The sequence below is a fragment of the Carassius carassius genome, chromosome 20 (genome assembly GCF_963082965.1).
Source record: "Carassius carassius chromosome 20, fCarCar2.1, whole genome shotgun sequence".
Classification (NCBI taxonomy): Eukaryota; Metazoa; Chordata; class Actinopteri; order Cypriniformes; family Cyprinidae; genus Carassius; species Carassius carassius.
The window spans coordinates 13,392,503-13,413,867 of NC_081774.1; the positions used below are offsets into that span (position 1 = coordinate 13,392,503).

Below are 21,365 nucleotides of genomic sequence, written 5' to 3' on the forward strand. Positions count from 1 at the left end.
TGACCTGATCATCTACTACATAACGAAAACTTCATTTTAATGAAAAATAACAAATGAAAAATATATATAATCATAATCTATGACAAAAATACTATTATAAACTAGGTTAGTGGATAATTCAGCAGCAAAAGATACTCTAGAATCTAGAAAAATCACGGGGGTACAGTTTGATAAAATCTAGTGAAATATTTTATTTACAAACAAAAGTGAAGTCCAAAATCTGGTAAAATTTTACACATTGCTCTTTGTATTGTTGTAAAATACATTCATGGAAAAAAGTATATACACATTTATATAGAAATATAAAAGACATTTCTTTTAAATGTATAGCACAGTAATAAAGGCAGCAACAGAACAGAACAAGAAAGACTACTGATTTTTTATTGCGCAGAAAAGTATTATAATACTTAAGGCGCTAGAGCTGAAACAACGAATCGATTTAATCGATTAAAATCGATTATTAAAATAGTTGTCAACTAACTTAGTCATCGATTCATGCTAAATAACTTTTATTTGCCGTAAGCGGCTCATTTCGTGCATATTTCAAATCTGCGGTGACCAAAGTGTGGCAGTAATGAGCCACCGGAGGTTTTACTCAGCCAGTACAGCAGGAGAAGTAGCGAATAGCCAATAGCTGGCCTCGTTTTATGTCACGTGCTTCCCGAACAGCGTCTCTGCAGCATTCAGCGTGATGATGTGGGAGTGCTTTACTTTGAGCCTTCAAAAAAGAAGAGTAACCTGTAAACTCTGCACTACTGAACTGTTTAAGGGGACGTTCACATATCGCGTCTTTTGCGCGCTCAAGTTCGTTTTTTCCAACACCGCACCGCATCGAGTTAAAAACATTTCAACTTTTCAGAATGCGGCAAGCGCACCGCGGGTCATGTGACAAGAACTAACCAATCAGCTTCATCCTTTCCCGTAACAACTTTAAAAGCTCAGTCAAGATGAAAGGAACAGCTGATCATAGTTGTATATGGATTTCCATTTTGAATTAAATTTAGTAGCAGAGCTACTGCAAGCGATTTTTTTGAGCTGCAAATGCATTTATCCTTTGCTGAAATTTCCGCGTCTTCAAGCAGAGAGCACGTCATGGTTGCTTAGCAAAGGCAGACGCCTCAGGGGCGCTTCTGCCCGAGCGCTTTGGAAAGAAGGAGAAAGCGGTGCGCCTAGCGTTTTCCACGCGTTTTTAGGCGCGATATGTGAACAGCCCCTAAGACTTTCATTTGTGCAGATTCTCCAGTACAATGTTGTTTGCAAATGTTTAGTCGTAAAAGCTGATAACATTGCTTTTTAACAGTTAACATTTAAAGCTTTACAAACATGTTCTGTGATCAGTTTGTCGTTTACCAGTTCAAAATTCAGTCGTGCAGCCTAATTATGACTGAATGAGAGAGGTAAATGTTTAAAGATATTTGAAATGATATCTGAAAAGTATTCACTGCTCTTTTTCACACAGCAGGTTTTTTGTGTGTGTCCATTTTTTTTTTCTGGACAACCTTCTGATGGATTTTACTTTAAACTGAGCTCCATTCAGGTTTCATGCCATTGGCACTTTTTCCGAAGGATTGTTTACAATTTCACAGCAAAAGCTATAAAGCGGTTTTCCAGTAAATAATAAAATAATTTTATTGTTTTATCCTTATTCTTTGTGAAAATATGTTCTGAAAGATTCCTTAATAAGCTTTGTTCGGGATGTTAAACTACTTTAGGAGCTCTTAGGACTGCCATGGTGAAAACATTATTTGAAATCTCCTTGTGAAATTTCAATATGAGTATGGGTCAGTGTTCTGATTGCAGAAGAGTTCGACAAAAGATTACTAACACAGTAAAACAACTCCAGGTATATTTTTGATGAGGATATGACAGTGCAAAATGGTTAAAATCTCTTAAAAATCTATGCTGAAGGATAAAGACCATTTATTAATAATTTACTTGGGGGGAAAAATGGGAAAAACTAAAATATAAGTACATAAACCGATTAATCGATTAATCGTAAAAATAATCGACAGATTAATCGATTATCAAAATAATCGTTAGTTGCAGCCCTAAAAGGCGCCAATATATAGTATCACAGAGCGCTTATGCACATCCTGTGCGCAGAATGATGAGTTTGATACAACATGGCGTCACATGCTGCGCAGTCCTCCGAGTCTGCATAAGAACAGTTAGTACAACACACAAGCTGCTCGGCTCAAGTTCATCTTCAGTTCTCTCTTCACAGCAGTTCAGTCAGTGTACTGTTTGAGTAAATGAATTACTCCAGGATATTGGTTAAGTTCGATTCAGAGAGAGCGCCAGCCATGTTAAAAAGTTAATAATTTAAGTAATTTGTGGATTAATGTTAACTGAAGACGCGAACCGGTACAAACGATTCAGTCCGATTTGGTGAAATGGTTCGACCGGTTCACTAAGAAGAACCGGTTAAATCCAACGATTTGTTCGCAAACCAGACATCACTAGTACAAAGGGAAGAGATATTTATACGTAGTGTATTAAATCAGTGCGTAAGCTTATTGAGCCTTTTCTTTGAACAGTTTTAAACCTCAGTTACTGAAAAAAAAAAAAAGCGAAAGTGACATGACATTCAGCCAGGTATGGTGACTAGGGCTGTCAAAATTGCTCAAAAATGACGTTCGAATATTCCCTCTAAAAAAAAACACGAATATTCGAACTATTCGAACATCTGGTGGCGCATGTTGTCAATGACGCGCATTACGTCAATAACAGGCAAAAATAATACAAAGAGACATAACTACTTGTATAGATAGTTTAAGTTTAAACATATATGACAACGTATTACCTACACAAAAACAAGGAAATCAACTAATGGCCAAGACTGCAGACCTCACGCTCTCTCACCCTCACGTTCTCTGCGCATAATGGTTTAAATGAACAAACAAATTTTTCAGTGCTGATCAAGAGTTTTGTGCAAGCAATTTAAGGTCGCGAATTCTGTCCCAAATATAGCAGGCTTCATTCAGTGATTGAAACAAATATTATTAATATTAATTGAAGTTTTACAGCATATAGAACTGGCATTGAATGCTCCGAGCAAGCTGTGCTGTGGTAAACATGGAACTTTTCCTTGACATGAAACGATAAATAATCAAACCTCGCTTCCATTGCTTGACAGAACTCCCAGAAGCCTGCCCCATCCACGACACTGATCAGTCTCATGTCCTTACAAATGAACGAAATTAATTTATCCGTTATGGCCTCTTGTCGTGTTACAGACAAAGAGCTTGTGGCGGGCGATGCAAAGTAACGTTAAGTGTCAAGACGTGACTGTTTAGCTGGAGTTCCACACATTATGCCATGCTCATTTGGGTGCACATTTTTGAGATGTGACCTCATGGTTGAATGGTATGCTAACTGTATCTTAAATAGCTTGCATACAACTTTATCTCGCGGGTCAACAATTTTACCTCATTTTCTCCGCTGCGGTCGAGTTGGGCTCTGCACTTGCTGGCATCTTCCATGAAGACGCGTCAACTTTCAGCAGTGATGCTGTGCCAGACAGTGCGACTCCTGTGAGGCTGTGACCTGTCCCTGAACCCTCAGGCGCGCTAGCGCGCCCACTCGCAAAGCAGACAACCACGCCCCTACTACTGCGGGCCTTTTTTCCACATTTTTTTTTTATTCGAATATTCATTTTCACCTTCGAAATTCGTTTTTTAAAAACTATTCGAATATATATTCAAATTTAGAATATTCGTTGACAGCCCTAATGGTGACCCATATTCAGAATTCATGCTCTGCATTTAACCCATCCAAAGTGCACACACACAGCAGTGAACACACACACCCGGAGCAGTGGGTAGCCATTTATGCTGCAGCACCCGGGGAGCAGTTGGGGGTTCGGTGCCTTGCTCAAGGGCACCCAAGTCGTTGTATTGCCAGCCCGAAACTCGAACCCACAACCCTAGGGTTAGGAGTCAAACTCTCTAATCACTAGGCCACGACTTCCCCTACTGTGTGCTCTTGAAAGAGTTCATCGTTTTGACTGTAGTAACCGAGCGCGAGACACAGTTTGATTGCTGAATGGAGGATGACAGACAGTCGCAGCGGAAAGAAAGTTTGTGAACTTGAATTTCATGAATTTAATAATTTTAATATTGAACTATGGAACAGCTTCAGAACACTTGAAGTAGGTCCATAAAAACGTTTTGGTGCTTTATGATGTTTTCGTGCCTTTCGTGGGGCTCAACAAGAACAACACAATAGTACACGCACAATATCGGATTTGGATACCTGATCAGCAGAAAATGCCAGTATCGGAGCCAATACTGATCCCGAGTATCGGATCGATGCATCCCTAGAATTAAATGACCTTAAAGAAAGAGGGGAGAAACAGAGACTTTGCTCTTCACTGAGTAATTATAATGATATCGTACCGACCAGAAACAGCGATGATCTCTGGCCACTGAACAGGATGCCAATTCCTGGACTAGATTGAGATCAGAAGTATTTTAAGAGACCTGGCAGCTTAAGTGTGTACATTACAGACTGCAGATCTAAAATAGAAACTGCCGGCCTCTCAACTCCATCCTAGTTTGGTCTTTTTGGTTTTTGCTACATGCTAATAAGAGTACACACAGCCAACCACACCGTTTGTCCTGCTTTAGATCTTCCACTTGTAATATGACTGCAGCAAACCGCTTCACGAGGTGTAAGCAAATCCCGTTATACCACTCCGGTCTCCAAATACAACTCTTTAAATACACGCTGTGACTCAGCAAAAGAGAGGGAACATGAGAGGGTAGATCAGTAAATCACTGTGTCATGATGGAAAAGACAAACTGAGAGAGAATGTGAGAATGACAGCTCATTCATAATCAACAGAAAGAAAGTGAACGCCAACTAAGAGGATGAGACTGATTCACACTTCGCAGACTCAATTGGCAACACGGCTATATGAGAAATGCAAATCTATTCTTAACCATTTCAAAAGACCCTCTTAAGAAGATTGTTACTAAAGAAAGGGCAATGCTATAAAACTACTGAAAGTCTCCTTTCAATTTTTCCTCTGGATGTAGGGTGTTTCTGTTCCTTTGGTCTGTGGATATTTTTAAGTACTAACTGGTTTCAATTAAATTATATAACATGGCAAGACTGGCAGTTTAGGACATACAAATGGTCCTTTTGAACAATCCGATCCTGACAAAGCAAGATGGTGCTGTGGCTTTAGCTATGATGGTCAAGTTAGGTAGAATACCAGGTTACTGGAATAACACTGCACAATACCTCCTAATTTCCTTCCTGTTATTTAGTGAATACGTTCAGAAGTTATTACTCTATTATGTTTTAGGTGGCCAGCTGTCACCGATATAAAGACCCTCTAAAAATGTAGAGTTTACTGGAAGCTCACTGGAGTCGGGCCAAACTGTGAGATCCTTCTTTCCGAACAATGGGCCAATATTGTGTGAGGGCCGATGATCAGGCTTTCCACCTGCGAAAACAAGCAACAAAGGAAAAAAAACATACAACATGGTGAAAGCCAATTATTTCAATTTAAACTCATGTACATGTACGTACATTGCTTTAGCACAAGGGTGTTTATACATTTCAATGCTGTGGATTCACAAATATATAATGATCAAGCACCTTGAGTGACCCACAAAGATAAAGGCATCTTTTGAATTTTCTATCTGACACCAAAATCAGAATAAATAACAGAAATAAGTTACACTGAACATAGCGATTAGCATATTGTTACATATGTGTTTCTATGTTATCTGCTAATCAGTAAACTTACAAATTTTCACAGCCTGTTCTCAGCAGCTTCTAAGGCGGCTTACAGTAGAGCTGGAATAACGTTGAGTTATTTATATCTTGGAAGATCAAGAAAAAAGATTTCATAATTTTTTGTCTAAATATCTGCTTTCAAGGGCCCTACTTGGAAGAGTAGAGTCTCCATGGACTCTCGTTCTGTTTAAATGCACAAACAGCTTTCTCAACTTTGATTTTATGCAGAGAGTTGGTCACTGGCCAGCACAGCAAGAATATCAGTCATAAGAATGCATGGATGAATTCAAGTGCAGAATATTCCACGAGGTCATGTAGGTCTGTGACACGTGGCTGTAACAAGACTCCCAAAAGCATCTCTAAGAATAAAAAAAAAAGTGATTCCAAGAAGACTCATGGAAGAAATCTTCAAGTCTCACTTCCAGGAAAAGCCTATATGGGACAGCTGAGGCAGTCGGCCCTGTGAAACTGTACATGGAATGAAGGACAGAATCTTCACACGCTGCACCAGGATATGACCCAGCTGAGTTTTCTTCAATGAAAAAGCCAAATTCAACTCAGCTGTTTGAAAATCACGCCTTCTGGATTCAAATCATAACATGCGAGATGCTTCCTTAGTAGTTTAAATCAATTTGTGAAGCACTTTGGCTCATCCTATTTCGACTACGGTATATATTCAATTAAGGACCTCATATGAATGTGATTTAACAAAGAAGGGGAAAATACACTATGAAATTTGCTTCCAAGAACACAAAGGGAAAAACCAACTCTATTAGCTTAAGCAGCCTAAGATGTCACTGCTTAGATAGATTACCTAATTACAGAACTATTACCTTCATAGTACTAATATTTACATAATATGGATTAAACAAAAGGGTATAAAATCCATTGTTTAGTTTTGATCATTTTGCAGGTGCATCTAAAAAAAAAAAAAAAAAAATATATATATATATATATATATATTGTGAAAAAGTTAATACAGCACTCTGTGAACAGCCACCACTTTCAGTAATGACCTTCTGAAACTTAACTTCTTTGTGAAGGGTGTCAATGACCGTCTTCTGGACCACTGCCAAGTCAGCGGTCTTCCCCGTTATTGTGGTTTCAAAGAACGAGAGATAGCCTTAATTTATATTGTAGGGATGATCATTTAAATGAAATTTAAATGTAAATATTATAATATTTTGAGATTTTTGACTTTCATGAGTTATAAGCTCTGATAATCATAAAAAACCTTTGAAATGCAAAACATTTTGTTTTAAGAGTTATCGTTTAAGGTGCATACATAAGTACAGGTGCATCTCAAATTGTCATGGAAAAGCTCATTTAATTCAGTAATTGTATTAAATAAAGTGTATTAAATAAATCCAATGCACACAGACTGAAGTAGTTTAAGTCTTTGGTTCTTTTAATTGTGATGATTGTGTCTCACATTTTACAAAAATCCACCGATTCACGATCTCAACAAATTAGAATATGGTGACATGCCAATCAGCTAATCAACTCAAAACACCTGCAAAGGTTTCCTGAGCCTTCAAAATGGTCTCTCAGTTTGGTTCACTAGGCTACACAATCATGGGGAAGATTATTGATCTGACAGTTGTCCAGAAGACAATCAATGACAACCTTAACAAGAAGGGTAAGCCACAAACATTCATTGCCAAAGAAGCTGGCTGTTCACAGAGTGCTGTATCTAAGCATTTTAACAAAGCTGAGTAGAAGGAAAAAGTGTGGAAGAAAAAAAAGCACAACCAACTGAGAGAACCACAGCCTTATGAGGATTGTCAGGCAAAATCGATTCAAGAATTTGAGTGAACTTCACAAGGAATGGACTGAGGCTGGGGTTTTGAAGATGCTGATTTCATTTTCCAGCAGGATTTGGCACCTGCCCACACTGCCAAAAGCACCAAAAGTTGGTTAAATGACCATGGTGTTGGTGTGCTTGACTGGCCAGAAACCCCCCCAGACCTGAACCCCAGAGAGAATCTATGGGCTATTGTCAAGAGGAAGATGAGAAACAAGAGACCAAACAATGCAGATGAGCTGAAGGCCACTGTCAAATAAACCTGGGCTTTCATACCACCTCAGCAGTGCCACAAACTGATCACCTTCATACCACATCAAATTGAGGCAGTTATTAAAGCAAAAGGAGCCACCAAGTATTGAGTACATGTACAGTTAATGAACATAATTTCCAGAATGCCAACAATTCACTAAAATTGTTTTTTATATTGGTCTTATGAAGTATTCTAATTTGTTGAGATTGGTGGGTTTTTGTAAAATTTGAACCAAAATCATCACAATTAAAAGAACCATAGACTTCAACTACTTCAGTCTGTGTGCATTGAATTTATTTAATAAACTAGTTTCACAATTTGAGTTGAATTACTGAAATAAATGAACTTTTCCATGACATTCTAATTCATTGAGATGCACCTGTATAAGAATGAACACTAGTTAATATTGATTTTATTCTATCTATTTTTAGATTGATTACTTTTGCAATTATCTAGCACATAAAGGTATAGTAATATATTTATATAATTGCTATAGTATTGTGAAACATCAGAGTGATTTTCAAAAAATAAAAATAAAATAAATTGGTTCCATACATCAGATGCTGATGGGATGAAGGATAATCTGAACGCCACCCTTGCAGTCGATTGTGAGAAAGTAAAGGGTTTTAGGCAGACAAAATATTTGGATGCATCACCAGAAAAGTCTTTTGATGCACAGGAAGACTGAGTTGAGACATTTTCATTACAATTTACAAGGTCTTTTTTATTTTATTTTTTAATTACAACAACCTTGACGGTTGTAGCCTTAGCTTCAATGAATAATACTTAACAGGAACTATCACAAGACATTTACTCCTAAACAGGTTAAGGGGAAGTAAAAGGAACTGTTTGGCCAGCTGTCCTCTAACAGCCTTAACTGTTGTTTTGTATTGCCCTACAACTGTAGTTTATTGTTTTAACACACACATAGTGTTGCTTTTGTCATAAGAAGGAAAAGACTAATTAATTACCAAACCAATGAAAAAAAAAAAAAAAAAAAAAACTACATAAAAAAATTTAAATAAAACTCATATAACACACTAACAGCATATCCAGAAGAACTCTTGTAAATATATTAGTCAGGCATCCACTCATGCCACAGTAAGCTCTTGACTTTTGGCTGCGGATAACACACTTCATTGCTCTTATATCAAGATCTGTGCAGGCATCTGCTCAGCACCATTACATCATAAGACTCCAGAGAGCATTAACACCGCCACAGTAGAGCATGTAATGCCCAACTACTGTCCCATCTGTTCTGGAAAGCCCCCTGCCAGCTAAACTAACACCTTTCAAACTCACTCGCCCTCCACCACAGGACATCTAGGTAAATCAAATTAGGAGACATTCATCCCCATTTAGCACACTTCTCACGATGTGAATGTAAGTGTAAAACTACTTCAAGCTCAATACCTAAACATTTAAGGTTGCAAAATATATTGGTACTAGATTACTTATCAGCCATTATTAGAAGTTTTTTATTTTGCATCAGATGATATTTTTAATGTAACTGTGCAATGCTAATGCTGTCATTATTAACAAAAAATCTTTAACTGGAATAAAAAAATGAAATAAAATTAATAAAAAAAAAAAAAAACTGAAATGAAAACAAAATTGCCAAAAACTAAAGTTAAAACAATAAAAACATGGATAAATATTACAATAGTATATTTATACTAAAATAACACTTTTTAGTGTTAAATATACACTAAGTTGTAAACCGTAATCTTTAACATATCTAAAAAAACATGCATTCTTCATACTGTACATCATATTGTTGTGGTGACAATTCACTTGCACAATTTAAAATGACTGATTTTAGTTTGTAGTATTTAAAGATTTAATTTAGACAAAATACAGTATTTTAATATTAGACATTAATCTGAAAATATATGAAGACAAACAATTCCTCCTATTCCTCCAGATGTTATTTGAGAACAAAGAGTGAGCTTATATTATATATAGAAATTGATATTTTTTTATATAAAATTTCACATTTGTTGTGTGGCTTCTGTTTGCAGTTTTCAACAAGCACACAGTATGAGCTCAGCTTAATAATTCATTGTGTTAGGCTGCAATATGTCTATACATCTGTGTGTGTGCAGGAGAACATGATACTCTAACACACACAAACTTACAAGCACACCACAACACTCAAACATACACACCGACATAAACATCCCACAAAGGACATGTTACTGAGCTCTCTCGTTGTACATTTAAGTGTGGTTTATAATAGCCATGCAGATATAAATGAACAAAAGAAAACAAGACAACATAAAATATATGACAGCTGATGGCTAACATACCAATTAACATGCGTTAAGGCCAAGACAGATGATGTGCTAGCGGGGGGATGATGGGGCTCTTTAAATGACAGGAACTAGTGGTGATAGTATCGTGTTCTCCAGATGGCCGGCTATCTCCTCTCTTTTACATGGGCCGGCCAGAGCAATTCAAGCCTCCCTGGGGAAACGAAGAGCTTTTGCGGAAGAGCCCAAGTCATTGAGTCCTCAACTACTCATCCCCATTACATGAAAGGGAAGGCCACTCTCTTCACCCCAGCTATTGCTTCAGTCAGCCATGACGAACAAACCTGGACTCTAGGAATTGCTATCTGATCCATAAAATGCTCGTAAAAAGGCTGGGAGATAAAATATGTGCCATCTGATCACTTCTAGCCTTCAAGGAATGCTTCAGCATTTACATCAAGAGCTGGTTTGATCACCTATATTTTGACAAGAAGCTACAATGCAATATAGCCATCACGTTTATGGCCGGGGAATGTATTGCTGTGAGTGTAAAACATTTACAACAATAACTAAACATCAGATGTGTAATGCTTCCTTCTATCTTGGATTGCAGTGCAAATACAACTGTAAGTAAGCCATTCATAGGTCATGAGCAGAACTCTGAATGATATAGGTGAGGCAAAAGAATTCATAGGAGTTTTGGGGAAACCCGTAAGGAAACAATTATTATATTTCCAAATCCAATTTGATATTTTTGTGGACCAAACATGACATCACCTTTTAAAAAAGGCTTGAAATAACTACATCAGTGACAATATTTTTATAAGTTGATAAGTCTATTTACTTTTAGATGTTTAGCTGAATTTTATTTCCCAATTAACAATGATTTGTGACCCAATTTTGGGTCATGACCAACCAGTTGAGATCCACAGAACTAGGTGATGGGTGAGCGAGAGCAATAGGATAACTCCGGTCTCTGACATCTTTTACAAAGCACGTAACATAACACATAACAGCTGAGCACTTTGCTAAATATCGTAGCCTCTTATGGAAGCTGCTGCTGAAGATAAAGTTTCATATCAATCCCTAAAGAGCCAATGCATACTGCAGTATCACAGAGAGAGAGAGAGAGAGAGAGAGCTGCTTCTCTCAGTATTTGGGAGGTTTCCAAGTGCCCCGAATGACCCCCCGTGTGAGAAGGACAGGATGAGACTCAGGGACATTGGGACCATGTCGGCCTCACATTGAACATTTAAATGCTCAATGCTTAGAGCCAAAAATGGACCATACTCAACCAGCAATTACAACTCAGTCACTCCGCAGGGGAACAAAGTTTAAATAAAGATTTCTATGGTCTTTGATATTGAGAAAAATATACAGTGTCTGGTTATGTAAATGAAAGAGAACAGGAGTTCAGGCCGTGGTTGAGTGACCATCCTAACCGCAGTCGGACTTTCACTACAGATGAACAGAATGTTTCTATTATGATGTAACAATAGATGTCTGCTGTCTGATAAAATATGAGGTTGAACCATTTTTTTGATGAATTATGTTGAGTTTGCAATTTATGTAAAAGGAAATAACATATTAATCTTTAACTTTTAATCTAAAACATTCTGGGAGTACAACAATGAGTCGAAGCAAAGCATTGTACAACCACGCCTGTAAGAGTCACAGCGTTTCTGGTTTTAATCACTGAGGGTGGAAATAAAAAAAGTGAGGCTGTGTCTAGAAATGCAGACTCTCTCGACTGGATACTTCTTTGACAATAACTTAATATTTACTGTATGTAAATAGTACATGTGTGTAACGTACTAAACTCATCATATTGTCATTGTCATGTAACAGCTGCTTCACTGCCATTCCCAAATCCTCTCCAGTGGCCAGGGGCATCACTAGGCCTTTTTTTGGGCCTCAGCCCCCCTAAAATTCTGCCCAGCCCCCATAAAACAATATTTGATTAATTAATTTGTGATCGCTTCAGTCCCCTTTAAAAACTCATTTGAAATGGCGTCAAACTGCGTCAAGTTTCGGCTTCTCCCCTGAGTCTGCATGGATTCAGCACGTTTTACATCGGTGCAATTCTTTTAATTGCAGTTTACCTAATGTTACTGGACCAATACACGGTTCGGTTTCTCATCCAATACGTCTTCACTGCGTTCACCTTCACCCCTTATCAAAATGTGATAGTTGATTTTTCTTCCAACAAAAATGAAGTGAAGATCATGATTTGTTTTACATTTATTTATTTAAAAAATATCATTGTGTATTTCGGCATTAATCATTTCTGTGCATGGCTGCATAATGTAAAGACACACGTTGTCTGAAAGAACTAATTGGCAAAGAGAGAAACATCATGTGGAGTTATTTTTTTGTATTATTCAATATAATTTTAAGTAATAACGAATCATAAGTGTATCATGATACATATATTACAGTAAGAGTAGAGTAAAGGGATTTGTGATTTTTTTTTGTAAGTAACTGATTTATAGAAGTGGCAAATTGATAATTCATGTTATTTTTAATAAATAAAAAATAAATTAGAACAGATTAAACATATTGCCAATAGACAATTACATTAATACATGTTTTGTCTATATCCTTAATGAATATTAGCTGGTTAGTTAAATTATTTGAAATGAAATACATTTTGATTCATTTACAGCTTTTACTGAACACTCTTCCTGAATTGTGAACCAATTCTTGTTTATGTCTGATTCTAAAGGAACCTGAAATTGTTAGTTGTAATAAATGGCATTCAAAATTAAACTATTCACTAAAATATCCAATAAGTAAATATTTCACAGCAATATTTCTGGCTATGGTTTGGCAAAAATTCTTACTGTACAAAACAGCAATGGCAGAAGGATTGTCAAGAATGTACATACGTGCATCTACACCTCATCTCCTCCCTGAAATCACCATTTATGGAACTTTCAATGCCTAGTTTTACTATGCATAACCTCATCTGCATATCATTTACATGCATAGTCCCATCCAACACCAAGTTTAATACTGAGACATTAAGGAAATATGAGATGGGGACGATAATGGCATTTTTGCCACACACAAATTTTTATTGCTAACAATTATTAGGGTTGGGTACCGAAAACCCAGTACCAACTGTACACAAATTCGCCCTTAACACATATGAACAAATACTTGAATTATACTAATTAAATTATACTTTTAAATATACTCAATTTAATAATACATACTTTATACATACACTACTCTGCAAAAGTCTTAGTCTAAGGCAGTCTGTTGTCAGACTGCTTGTGCATTCAACAATCTCACTAGATTATTATTAAAATTAATGGCAAAATTAATGTTTGGAAATGTAAACTGATATTTGCTTCTGACATACTACAGCAAAAGATATAAATAACTGGCTTAAAACCCTTTTTTGGGGTGAAAATACTAATGTGCCTAAGACTGTACTTTACAAACAACATTGTTGCTACTTTATAAAGAATGAGCATACAGTCATTCACTGTATCAACTGATTAAAGACAGGGACAGACAGCACTCATTTTAACTAAATATTAGAGTGATTGACAAAGATACAGTAGAAACATTGTGTGGTCTTGTATTAAATAATGACCCAGATCGTGAAATACATTTATTAGCCTTAGAGTAAGGGAAGCTTGGGAAATGAGAGCATCCAAGGAGTGTGTGAAAGCTATGGATTTATTTTAAATCTTTTTAATGTTCTTTAATGTTATCCTTTTTAGGATTTATTTATTTATTAATTTTTATATAAGTATCGGTTCAGGCACCGTTTAGGCTCCAGTACCATTTTAAAAGTATCAAAATGCCACCGGTATTGTATAAAACACAATCGATACCCAACCATAAAAATTATCCAGTATCCTTGTTTTGTTTTATAATAAATATTTGAAAATATCCATAAAAACAAAATGGTTTAAAGTTATTTTCAGATATATTTTAGAATAGAGTTGATATTATTTTACACTGGCCAAATAGTATTTTAATTGTTTTAAACAATTCAAATAAAATTAAATGTATGCCATTTTGCGGATGAACATCTTTTAGCTATTTTTAGTGGAAACAGACAGGCCCATATTTATTGCAGTGTAAATACAAATGTCTGATTCGGCTCATCACTGACAAAGTATTTAAAAAAAAAAGAAATTTGCAAATCTGACCGTTTTTTTCTAGTTATATCCTTCAAACATTTTGGTATTTTTCATTATGTTGTGGAGATGCCTTCTCACGCCATCAACACCTCCGTTCAGCTGCGGTTGTACAGTAAGCTATTATCACTGGTTCTATACCGGACAATGGACCATTCGACCTCTGAATCCAGCAGTGTCTGCCATAATATTGAAGTAAGTGCCAGGAGCAGGGTTGGTTACCCCTGGTTTATATTATCTGTACGGTGTGTACATATTTATGCCAAGTTCATTTTTTATAAATCATGATATGTGCGTGAAAAATTGCGTACGCATGTTTCTATGCCCAATTTGTGCGTACGCAACGTTTATAAATGAGACCCCTGGTCATTTGCAGACCAGGTTTGGGCTTCAGCTTATGCAAACTGGGGTGTGCACAGATAGTCGAACATTCGAATATTCGTTCTGCTCTAATTTTTCGATATAAATAAAAATTCGAATTTTGGCAAAAAAAAAAAAAAGTTCACAATAAAACCTAATTTGGTCACGTTCTGTGATTCTCCACGGCATATTTGAAGATGTATGCAAGCAAAAAATAATTAATTAATGAATAAGGGGCCGTTCACATATCACGCCTAAAAACGCGTGGAAAATGCTAGGTGTGCCGCTTTCTCTTTCTTTCCAAAGAGCTCGGGCAGAAGCGTTCCTGAGGCGTCTGCAATTGCTAAGCAACAATGACGCGCTCTCTCCATGAAGACACGGAAATTTCAGCAAAAGATAAATGGATTTGAATGTGATATTTGCGGAAAACGCCCATACCTAATGCAAACCTCTATATCACAACAACGCCCATTCAACTTCTGAATACCCTTACATGAAGCTATATACAGGGATTAGAAAAGTGATGCCTTAACCAAACACTAACTTGTGTTCCCATATGGGAGACCAACCAGCCAGCTCTGTTTCTGGATCATTGACTTCTACAAAGTGCCATCCAATGCATCCAGTTCCAACATTTGCGCTCATCTAATAAAAACGAATTCAGCCATGTTGTTGCAGCAATTATTTCTGTATGGTCCACCAGCTGCTACATCTCCCCAGGTGCATCTGAATCCATGCTTCATAACCAATGAATAATGAAGTCAGCAGTATAGAGTTTATATGAAAGACAATGTCAACTGTTTTGAAGGTGATGTGCCATATTCCCTGTAAACATGGTCACCCACCAGACCCCAGGTTAACACAGATGATCCTAAACTGAAAATTTCAGCTGCACTAAAAAGGGGACCCATGCGTGGACCACTTAATAATAGTGACCGTTCAACCGCAAAGTAACAGACTGAAATCTAAGCTATCTGATTGAGTCAGGTCTGCTCTCAAGGGACACGCTGAAGGTATGGAACAGCTTTGTACAGGCAAGTATGTTCCTTTTAATTTACAGATCTGCACAATGCTCCTGCATTAGTGATGAGATGCACGTTTGGAAGTGTCAGCAGTCCTTCAGGGAAACAACAGGACAACTAGAAGGGAAAAAATAAAAAATTGTATGACTTTCTTCTGCAGAACACAAAAGAAGATAAAAAAATGTTTCAAATGCTTTTGTCAATTGACAGTGGGGTTCAAAACAACACAGCGTCCTCTCGACTTTTATTGCATGAATGAAAAAAAAAAGTTTGTGTTCCACAGAAGAAAGAAACACAAAGAGGTTTGGAACGCCAGTCCAACAGACACTGTGTTATTTCCATATGTAGGATTATTCTCCCATTCATTTTTCTACAGGATTCCATGCTTTATAGGACCATCAAGACTGTGTGACTTGATTTGACATCATATAACGGTAGAGGGAAACTCCTCATGACCTCCAGATCATAAATCTCTTACAGGGTAGTCCTAACTCCAATGACAGACTGAGTGCCTTAGAAAATGATTTATGGACTCCGTCAACACACTGTACAGAGGGAAGACAGGCACTGTTTAAATAGTGACAATGACAAGACCTTCAAATTAAGACAAAATAAAACTACAAACCCGACCTTAATTTGTTTCCTGGAAAATACATTTTAATGGTACATTTAATGCATCATACTTTAAAATGTATCAATGGATCTGCTTGCTGAAAAAAATCACTGTAATTTATCAAATATGCACATAAAAGAATAACATTGGAATTGTATGTTTCTTTTTACAAAAATTTTGTTTCTTTTAACAAAAACGAGTGCACTGGAGTAACTTTTATAACCACTTCTAGACAACCAAGTTAGACAAACTCTATACAAAGTCTTTAAAGTTGCCATTAAATGAGTGTTTTCTATAAGTAACATAAAAAACTGTGACATTAATGTCATGCCTACATAAAAGTTAATAGAAAATTGCAAACGCCAATATTATGTGGCACTGAATCAAGAGGAAAAGCCCTGACAAATCACAACAACAAATCACTGATGATAAACATGCAAAGTCCATTACCCGAATGAATCTACAATAATACAATTGTTAATAATGAAATGAATAACGGTTTACAATAAAGTGTTTCGAGTTTCCCATTCAAATCGATATTGACTATTGTTTATAAAACGGAATTAAATCCCAACAGCACCTGTGGCACAAAACATGAGCACAGTTAAGCTAAAGCTAAGATGTTTCACAACAACAGGATACACCTTAAACGCAACAATAGATAAGAATCTTACCATGTAGGAAGCCTAAGGCAAGTCAGTCCACTTTTTCAGATCTGAAATGTTCTTCATTTGCCAATATTTTGCGCCCCACGGGCTACATTAGCCAGGCTGCTAAGTGTACGTCCTCTCTCCTCCATGTGCTCAGCTGCACGCGCGTCGTGGGGCGCTTTGCATAGAGTCAGATCTGGGCTTGACGTCACCGCGCGACACCTTCATCTATTACTCCACAAAACGATAAGAAAATATTTTCTGGCTCGTAATTTTATACTATATAGTCTGTTTAGCTTTATTATCATCCTTACAGTGACTGTAAATATCATAGTGTTTGACCCTAAAACTTTTACCCTAAATTATCAGACAAGCAGACACTGTCTGTGATAGATGTCACTTATTCAGGAGTCTTCTTTCTCTGAGTTTTCATCTACATGGGCCCAAGGTTGGTCATAAAGACTCTTACCTACCATAAAGAATGTAATAATCATAAAGTATTTGCTAGAAATTATTGTAATGAGAATACACCCTTCCATGTATGATTAGGTAAACCATCAAATGCAATCACAGCATTTACCTCTGGATGTGTAAGTGGTTCATTTGAGGATGCCTGACAAACTGAAGCATGTTTTAATGTTTTTATTTTTTAAATCATGGACCACAGAGTATTAAAAGTGTGAACAGATAAGGTTTAAGCATGTGTTCAAAAAAGGCACACAGAACATATTTAGTCTGATTTAGTCTTCATCCATGCAGTAGTTTAGTTACTAATCTTCCAACATCCAGTTAGCAGAAAAAAATGATATCAGGGAAAATTATGGGGAAAAAAAGAAGGAAAAAAAAGTGAAAACTGGGTATGAAAAGGAGTATGTATGCCATCTACCGAACCCTTAAATACAATTTTTTCACAAATATGGCACTTGTGAGTTGAAGAAAAAATAAGCTGGTTTGCTCATGAGATTCCCTGTTCCAGCATGGTCTTCCAAACCTCTCCACTGAAGGGAAGGTGACATTTTTGGGCAGCAGGTGCATCTTAGCTCTTCTAAGAAAGTTAAACGCCAATTACTCTCATTTGGTACTCTCAGAACTCTCATCTTTATTTTCTTGTAGAACATGCAGTTAACAAAAACTGAGCCCACTGCAAACACCACTTACTCAAATCAGTGTAGCCAAGATCATTAACAGTCAGTGACATTAAATCAATATGTAGAGGTGAGATTTACGTAAGGCACTGGCTTTGATGATTGTAAATAGAGAATGTAACTCTGACACATGCAATAGTCATCCTAAAGTTACACAGATGATTGCACTGCCAAGGTAAGTTATGTAAAACAGTGTCTTACGTACACTGAAAATATGCCAAATCCATTAAACATCAAATGTGTGTGTGTGACTATTTTCTTAATGGATTACCTAATTGAGGGCTTTGAAGGCATCATGAGACTGAAATAAGCAAAAGTAGTAATGAGTCCACAATACAGGATTAGCCAAAAACACAGTTTTATAGAGAAATGCATTTTACGATTCGGTAATCAACAACATCTTGAATACATATGCAATATGTACAAAACTTACAAAAACAAAACATTAAGTTAATGTTAAACAGTAAATGGAACTGCAGACCATTTCATTGCTAAAAAATTAAATTAAATACAAATAAGTCTAACCTCTATTATGTTCAGATTGAGGCAGTGTAACTGTATATATCAATGTCAGATTGCTCACTACTTGCCACACCCTCGAAACCTTGTATTGACTTGACATAATCATACAAGAACACTTAAAACAAGTTCAGTCCATAAATTAAGTCCAAGCAAGTTAAGAACTGTTCAGCTGCTCAAGTCTCCGTTTCAAATGTTCACATTTCCTCCTTAATTGCTCCTTAAGTGAGATAAGTTTTTGTTCATCTTCTTGCATGGTCGCTATGCACTGCGTCGCCTTTTTGAGTATCACCACTTTGGCAGCTTTCTCGTTGTTGGCCACGTCAGGGATCACGTCTCTCAGCGCGAAGAAACTGAGTTTGAGCTCGTTCCGCCGTTGCCGCTCGAGAACGTTATGAGTCCTGCGTTTGTCGTTATCCTCAGAGTCCGACGTCCTGGGACTCGCGCATTTGCGGTTGTGGTTCATTTGTTTAAACATCCGGATGTGACTCTCGAATTTAATCCGCTTGACTGCAGGCTGCTCGCTCCGCGTGGACGGCTGCGCGGCGTAATTGTGTTGGTGAATATTAACGTGACACCGCTTGAGGACGACGGGGCTTTGATGCGTTGAGTTTGCGTCAGGCTTTCTCGCGGACTTTCTCTTTTCCACCGTGACAACGTCAATTTCCTCCTCATCTTCGTCATCTGTTTGGGTTAAAAGCAAACAAAATGTCAATTTGCCTGTCTGCTTATTCTAGTTCAGACAAGTTTACTTAGAATAACATGCAGTGGGCGGGGCGTCTCTTTACGCATTTGACGCTAAAATCTAGTATTAGCCACCACAAATTCTTACATTGTAAAAAACACAATAAGCAACAATAATTACAAATAATAAATGGAAACTTATCTAAAAGTGTAAAGTACACTTCGTTTTAATCCGCATTTTAAAAAAAGCTGACCGTTACTCACCGGAATCGCTGTCACTGCTGCTCCCGCTGTTCGGAGGAGTGTCCAGCGGCAGTGTTGGGGAAGTCGGTGTGGATGACGGTATACACGGCTTTGAGCTGTCAGTCAGAGGGAAAGGGCACACCACTGACGGATCAATGCACTGTGAGGCAGCAGGAGTGCTCATGTCCTGAAGGTACCTGTCGCTCCTGAAGGACTCCTTCTTTGCCGCCTGGAGCGACGCTAATCTCTCCGACACCGCCTTCTCCAGTTTAGCCGCAGCGGAGAAACCACTCCACATACAGTCCTGAATGATAATCGAATTCAGTAGAGTCTGGGAGTAGTCCGCGTCGCAAATAAAACTGTGGTTGACCACGTCGTCCCCGAGAAACTCCGACACCATTTCCAGCTGGTCGGCCGTGGAGGGGAAGGGGTCTGACAGCGAGGGACGCCGGCTCGGGGAGAGCGGCGGAGTGGGGAGCAGTTCAAATTTCTTCCATATATCTTCATTGGGCGCCGGTGGCTGTCCGTGCTGCTGGTTATAAAAATCCTCATCCTCGTTGTCGAAATAGAAATAGGGCTGGTAGGAGTCGTAGTCGTAATCGTAATTTTTACTCGCCATACTTGAATTCAGCGGCATGGTGAATACCTGTGAATAAATTATGGATAAACCCTTTAAATGAGACCGCCCTTTAAATGTTGCACAACTTGTTATTCATCTTAGGTCTAAATTTCAGTGCAGTATAGTTGTCTTACAAACTCATCAACTGAATATGTCACGCATTAAACAATTCAGAAAACTTATGTAACGTTAAACTTAAAATATCTAATAATATAGTCTTGATTTTATGATCCAAAAGGTTTAAAGACATAAGGTTGGCCAAATATATAGATAAAAACGTTCAACGTGAGAATAAAGCATCATCCAGAAAGACTTACCGTAGAGGTGGTGAAACTGAATAAAGACTGACAATTCAGCGAGATGTCAGTGTATGTGAATTATCATGTGAAAGTAAGTCCAAAGTGGGAGTGGGTGGCGCCGCACTAACTCTGCGACTGCTTGTCATTTACTGCAAGATTTCGAACAGCTGCTGCCGTGAGTTTTAATACTACGGTTTGTTTTCCCCCTCCCTTTACTCTACTAGATATTCATGCGCCGTTCCCGCCAAATGTGCAGGGCGTAGAAAGATGAACAGAACACAAACTTGTTCGTTTCTTGTTAATTGCTCTAAAAAAACATATGAAATGAGAACAACTGAATAAAAATGTATGTTGAAATGAAAAATAATGCTTAAGATGTGACCTTATTTAATGGAAACGAGTTACAAATGGTACTACTTGTTAGCGCGGAGTTGTTCCGGGGCGGAGCTTTATGAAAACACTTGAGTTGTGCATGAGGATAATTCCGAGAATCATTGAGTGTGTAGTAGGCTACAGCAGAACCCAACGCCTCTTATTGACACAGTTTAGTAGATCCTCTCACAGATGATTGTGCTGGGTGTCAGAAGGGGTGATTTTATATCACAAAAATGTAACTGTTTCATAAAATAAATCCACAGACATCCTAAATAATTATTTCTGATAATAACATTAAGCACTTTGACGAGTATGTTTGAGAATGTGAATTGTTTATTGTTATTTAATGCAGTTACGGTCGTTATTTGCCTTACAGTAATGCTGTAATGTTGCCTATTACATAGACTATCTTGTAATCATCATCATCATAACCTTTATCACGAATAAATCCAAATTAGAGTCAGTTTTATTACTGATTATCAAAATAAGTCTGATACAGTGTTTGATCTTGAACTGATGCATGAAGGAGCACGCCTCGATTCTGTCAGAGAAGTGGTTTGTGCTTCCCTCTGGTGGCTATCTGTAATAATTATCAGAGGATTTAACTCAATTGAGTGATATA

The 21,365-nt window shown here is 37.4% G+C and overlaps 1 protein-coding gene and 1 long non-coding RNA gene across 3 annotated transcripts in view; both read right to left on the reverse strand.

The window, feature by feature from the left end:
• The window catches only part of LOC132096392 (uncharacterized), a 56,595-nt gene extending 39,535 nt beyond the window's left edge, over nucleotides 1-17,060 (reverse strand). For both annotated transcript variants that reach the window (XR_009422578.1, XR_009422577.1), the window contains exon 1: nucleotides 16,884-17,060. This is a non-coding gene — a long non-coding RNA (uncharacterized LOC132096392). The remainder of the gene's footprint in view (nucleotides 1-16,883) is intronic.
• A 1,285-nt stretch (nucleotides 17,061-18,345) lies between these two features.
• On the reverse strand, nucleotides 18,346-20,988 carry LOC132096393 (transcriptional regulator Myc-B-like). Its single transcript, XM_059501716.1, has 3 exons — nucleotides 20,387-20,988; nucleotides 19,472-20,096; nucleotides 18,346-19,207 (listed from the first exon to the last, which is right to left on the reverse strand). The coding sequence occupies exons 2-3, from the start codon at nucleotides 20,085-20,087 to the stop codon at nucleotides 18,681-18,683; spliced, it is 1,143 nt and encodes a 380-aa protein (XP_059357699.1). The 5' UTR covers nucleotides 20,088-20,096; nucleotides 20,387-20,988; the 3' UTR covers nucleotides 18,346-18,680.
• Nucleotides 20,989-21,365: the final 377 nt, after the last annotated feature.